Here is a 6,164-nt window from a genome sequence, read left to right as displayed (position 1 = left end):
GTCATGACGAAACCAGGCACAGCCTTCAAGAAACGGATGTTGAGTGGAAGAAACAGACAATCAGTAAGCCAGCAAGCAAATAGGACAGTGAGGGTGGGTGCTTGTGTGAGAGCTGGGCAGGAGTCTGGGGAGCCCCAGGAAGTCTCACTGAGGGAGTGATAGTCCAGTTATGATATGAAAACTGGGAAGAAGCGAGGACAAGAGTGCCCAGGCAGGACAAACAGCAAGGTCAAGGGCCTTCCTGCTACACAGAGCTGGCGTGCTTGAAGTGTGGAGAGTGGCCTGAGCACTGCGGCATGCAGTGGACTTAATTCCATATGATGTAGCTTCAGCCTCTTTTCTTCATACTTTGAAAGCTCATTTACCTTGGGGATAACTGTTCATTTACAGGTAGGTGCTGTTGTTGTTAGGTGCCATCGAGTCAGCAACCCTGTGTTGCTGTAACAGAGTGAAACAATGCCTGGGCCTTCCTCACAGTTGTTGCTCTTCAAGCCCCTGTTGGAACCACAATGTCAATCCATCTCATTGAAGGTGTTCCTCTTTTTCTCTGCCTCTCTGCTTTACCAAGCATGGTGTCCTTTTCCAGGCACTGGTGTCCCCGATACTGTGGTCATAGTACGTGAGACAGCGTTTCCCTAACCTTGCTTCCAAGGATCATTCTGGCTGTGCTTCTTGGAAGACGTATCTGTTTGTTCTTGTGGCAGTCCACAGTGTACTCAGTGTACGCCATACTTCAAAGGCATCTATTCTTCTTAAGTCTTCCTTATTCCTGGTAGAGCTTTCACAGGTGTGTGAGGTGATTGGAAATACCATGGCTTGGACCAGAAGTACCTTGGTTCTCAAGGTGACATCTGTACTTTCTAACACTTAAAAGAGCTATTTTGCAGCAGATTTGCCCATCATTTAACTTCTTGACTACTGCGTTCATACGTGTGGATTGTGGATCCAATTAAAATGAAATCCCTGATAACTTTTCTTTTCTTTTTTTTTCTACTAAAGGCTTCAATTACCCGTCTGGATTCTTCTATCCTCTCTAGGGTCATCATTCCCTCATGTTCAGTTTTGTGCCTGGGGATTCCCCCTAAACAAGATCCCTGAGCTCCTGAAGTTCATAGTCTGATGTGGGAGCTGTTAGCTATTGTCATCTGGATGCTATCAAGTTGGCTCTGACTCCGGGTGACCCCATGGGTAAGAGCAGGTCTGCCCCATAGGGTTTCCTAGGCTGTGAACTGAATGAGAGCAGGGTGCCAGTTCTTTCCCCCCCTGGAGCTTTTGGTTGGGTTTGAACTGCCAACCTTTGGGTTAACACCTGAACACTTTCATCATGGCACTACTAGGGTTTCTTCCTGAAGTAGGCTTTTTTTTTTTTTAAATTGTGTGCCTGTAAATCAATATACAGTGACCCTAGAGGGCAGTCAAACTGCCCCTTGGGGTTTCCAAGACTTTAAATCTTTACAGGGCAGTCTCATCTCTCACGGAGCAGCTTGGTAGACAATTTCAGGGGGAAGCTCAAGAAAACAAAAGGAGCATATGCCATGTGCAACACCCTGGAGTTGGGAGTCAGAAAGGAAGGTCAAACTCAGCATCGTTTCAGCTGAAAGAACTGGAGAGAAATAAAAAATTCCAGCCCCGAGGTGCGAAATTAAAAGATGGTTGCTGTTAGGTGCCGTGGCATCAGTTCTGAGTCATCGCAACCCTTAGAGAGACAGAAGCAAACACAGCCCGTCCCACCCCATCCTCACACTTGTTCCTGTGTCAGACTGTCGTTGCCTCCGCTGTGTCAATCCACTTACCTACGGGCAAAATGTTGAATGCTGCAGGAAGCATCCAAGGTGGGAGAAACAGCATCCCTGTACCAGAAAGAACTGGTCCACATTGAACCATTTCAGACCAACAACCAATGGTGCTGGAGGGAGAAGTTCAAGCCCCGCTGAAAGCATTTGTGGAAAACAAGACTACAGGTCTTGATGGAATACTAAGGGCAAGGTTTTAACCCAGCTGTTGAAGCACTGTAGCACTTATGGGTCGATGCCAGGAAATTTGGAAGATGGACACTTGGCCAGCCGACTGGAAGAGATCCATCTTTGTACTCACTTCAAAGAAAGGTGCCCCAATAGAATTCGGATATAAAATGATTTAAAAATAAATAAATAAATAAAGATTTACAGCCTCAAAAAAAAAATAAATAAAAAAAAAAAAAAAAAAACTAAAAAAAAAAAAAAAAACTAAGAAAGAACTCGGAGATTCTCAGCCACCCAAGCCTGTTGCTATGGTCACAGGAGGGTCTGCCCTTTACTCTTTTTTTGGCCACAGACGATCATTTGTTTGTAGACCGTTAGGACTCCAGGAAGTCCAGTCTGTGTTTGACGAAAGCTTTGGGTTTGCAGATAGGATCCAGGTAGTATATGTTCGAGTCTTGGCAGCAACCAAAATGGACAATGTTGTGGGCAAGAGAGTCATTTGTGGAAGGCTGAAAATTGGGGCATTTGCGAAGCTGGAATGAAGGGACCAGATGACCTGTCTAAACCAGGGGTGCAGGAGGGGCGCCCTCGGGAGACCCGAGGTGTGTGCAGCAAGTCCTCTCAGGACTCTCCAGGGCTCTGTTGCCGTGGATCTGCTGATGCTGAGCTTCTTGCTGCTTCGGCTCAACAGCATTGTCTTTGGCTTTTCTGAGTCTTGCTCTGTAGTTCTTGAACCACACTTTCAGGACTGTGGGCTCTAAGCCCATGTTTGAGGCCACCTCTTTCCGAAGGGTAGAACTTGGGTACGGGTTCTTCCGGAACAAGCGCTTCAGCTCTTTCACCTGCTCCTCCGTGAACTTGGTCCGGTTCCTTTCTGTGCACTGCCAATGTTTGTTGCTAGGATGGTGCTTCGGGTCAGCCATCCTTTAGCCTTCATATGTCTTTGGGGTCAGGTCCAGTGCCGAGAACTGGCAAAGACAGGGTTGTAACCAAAGGTCGGCTGTTCAAATCCACCAGCTGAGGGAGAAAGATGAGGCTGTCTGCTCACATGGAAAGGACATGCCGTGACTGGATCTGGATCGGTAGGGGTCACAAAGTTAGGCAATGTCGGTGGTAGTAGGTTTTATAGCTACCCCTGACAGCTTTTCTCTGTTTACCGTGATTTTGTCTTTTTTGTCCAGCTGTGAGAATGTTTTCTTTTTAACTTGAGATAGAACCAGACTGAAGGCTGCAGTCTTTGATCTTCATCAGCCAGTGCTTCAAACAAACCTGTGTTATATCACAAGTTATTAATAAGCTTTCTTTCTATCTTGATGCTCTGGTCTTTTTCATATAGTCCAGCACCTCGGAGTATTTGCTCAGCACACAGAGTGAATAAGGGTGGCGAAAGGATCACGTTTCCTCATTTTAAACCTCAGAGTATTCACTTGTTCTTGAACTATGGACAGGTTCTTCATGCACGCTGTAAAGCATTCCGGAATTCTCATTCTTTGTAATGTCAACCATAACTTGTTACAATCACACTGTTGAATGTGTTTGTATAATCCAGAAAGCACAAGTAAACATTATAAAGGAACTCTTTGCTTTCAGCAAAGACCATCCAACATCGGCAGCTATGTCCCTTGCTCCACATCCTATTCTGAATCAGGCTTGAATTTCTGACAGCTGCCTATCAATATACTTTACAACTGCTAGGAAATTATCTTCAGCAAAATTTTGCTTTATTTTTCAAAAATTTCCACATTCTGTTCCACATTCACCTTGCCTAGAATGAGTTTATAGAGTTAAGGTTTATAGACCTTTCCCAGTTGGTTGATAAGTTAGCTGCCTTACAAATTTGGGGGCATAGACTGGGGAACATCTCCAGAAGTGCATCCATGAATTGAATCCTATCCAGTGGAATTTCATTAGTTCCTGGATTCTTGGATCTCACCAGTGCCCTCGGTGCCCCTGAGTTCTTTCCTCAGGATCATTGGTTCTTGATCATATGCTACCTCTTGAAATAGTTTAATGTTGACCAGTTATTTTTGATTCAGTGATTCTGTGCATTCTTTTCATCCTCTTGTAATGCTTTCTATTTGTTGTATGCCATCAGGTGTGGTCTATCTGTACAGTACCTGTTTATGTTGTTGAGAAAAGATATTTGCAATGGAGAAATCATTGGTCTTGTAAAATTCTATCATATAGTTTCCATTCTAATTTCTGTCACCAAGTCATATTTTCCAACTACTGATCCTTCCTCTTTGTTTCCAACTTTTTCATTCTAATCTCCAGTAATTATCAATATATGCTGACTGCATTAAAAAAGATCAATTAAAAAAATAAAACTGAAACAACAAGAGGTTACTACATATACTTGCGTATAAGCCGAGTTTTTCAACACATTTTAAAATGCAGTTTTTGTGGTAAAATTAGGTGCCTCGGCTGATATGTGTGTCGGCTTATACTCACGTACACACGGCAATTTCTTAAGTAAGTGATCTTCATCATTAATTTCGAGTAAGATTAAATAATCATATTATCTGACATGGTTATTTCTAGCATCTTTTCAAGTTTCCTTGGCTAGAGATTTCTTTTTTACTGAAAAGTACTTTATTATTTCTTACAGTTAATACTTAAATAAGAACGATAAAAGAAGAATACAAAACTAGTTTGTGATATGAGTTTTAAAATATTAGTGAAAAATATTAATACCTGACCAAAAACAATAAAACTGTTATTTAAAAATTTTTAAATCAATTTCAGACTGTAGACATTGGTAGACATCTTCACTTTATCATTGGCTTTAGTGTTCCATGTGTACATTTAAATAATAGTTTTATTAACTAGTCTTCCTTATCCCTTCCGTATCCCACTTTATCCCATCACAGACAGCATTGTACTCCAAGATAGATCATGAAATGCTCTTTTTTATGATGAATGCTGTACCATTCCTTTCTAAACCATATGAGTGTCTGATTCAAAATGGCCAATATCAGCCCATTAGCTCTAGGATACTGATCTTCATGCATTCCATTTCATTTTTGATGACTTCTGATTTTCCCAGATTCACACTTTTTACATATCATGTTCCAATTATTTATGGGTGTTTGGCTGTTCCTTCTCATTTTGCATCCTGCCCTATCAGCAGTTGAAAGTTCCTAAAGCTTTGCTTCATCCATATCCTTAAGAAGGACTCGACTTTGAGAAGGCAGCCCTGCCCCAGCGGTATTTTGAATGCTTCCCAACTGAGGAGCTCATCTTCCATCCAGCATGGAATCTGACGGTATCCTACTGCTAGTCATAAAATTTTCCGTGTCTTAACCTTTCTGAAGTGGTCTGGCTCTCCTGCCTACTCTGGTCCAGTCTGGATCTCCAACATTGTACCAGTATGCAAGTCACCATCATATGACACGCTTCCAGAATGGTGGATGTGCTGTGGGTATTAACGTTATTTGCAGCATCTAACAGCAAGAATATGGAAGAGTGTTGTATTAGTCTGGGCCTCGTCCGGGATATGGACATATGTTCGCGTGGGTTCGTACTCCACTCTCGGTACCATAATATATTAGTCTGGATACTTTGGAGAAACAAATAGAACACCCAAGTGAGGGATATGTTGCCTCCAAAATCTGAAGAGGCCCACTAGGTGTTGAGCCTCTTTTTTAGTCATTGGGAGCACTAAATGCAATAGCTTATCCTTCATTTTAGTAGAAATATCTCGACATGCCCCACATCACTGGACCCCTAGAAATTGTACTGAGGTGGAGGGTACCTGAATCTTCGTTGGGTTAATTTCCCAACCTCTTGTACGCAGATATTGTACCACCGAATCTAGAGTCTTTGATACATCTTCCTTAGTGGGTCCAGTGGTGTGGAGCATGTTGAGATATTCCTACTAATTTGAAGGATAAGCTATTGCATTTAGCGCCCCAAACAACTAAAAAAGAGGCACAATGCCTAGTGGGCCTCTTTGGATTTTGGAGGCAACATATCCCTCACTTGGGTGTTCTATTTGTTTCTCCAAAGTATCCAGACTAATACATTATGGTACCGAGAGTGGGGTACGAACCCACGCGGACATATGTCCATTGGCTTTATCTGACCTCTGGTAGACAAAGAAGGAAAACTTCCATGAGGGAGAGGCCAAACAAGCATCTACTCTCCATCAGAATATGTTTGGCCCATGAAGTAAATTGTCCTTGAGTCTATCATATCAGCTCT

At 42.7% G+C, this 6,164-nt stretch overlaps 1 protein-coding gene across 1 annotated transcript; it reads right to left on the bottom strand.

Moving 5' to 3' along the window:
* Positions 1–2,335: 2,335 nt before the first annotated feature.
* On the bottom strand, positions 2,336–2,884 carry DPRX (divergent-paired related homeobox). The gene is given in 1 exon segment (XM_030888756.1): positions 2,336–2,884. A coding segment is annotated over 1 exon segment (549 nt).
* Between the last annotated feature and the right edge of the window lie 3,280 nt (positions 2,885–6,164).

The sequence above is a fragment of the Echinops telfairi genome, unplaced genomic scaffold (genome assembly GCF_000313985.2).
Source record: "Echinops telfairi isolate 266 unplaced genomic scaffold, ASM31398v2 ScPeMD7_7469;HRSCAF=8507_0, whole genome shotgun sequence".
Taxonomy (NCBI): Eukaryota; Metazoa; Chordata; class Mammalia; order Afrosoricida; family Tenrecidae; genus Echinops; species Echinops telfairi.
This window is presented reverse-complemented; position numbering and strand designations above follow the sequence as displayed.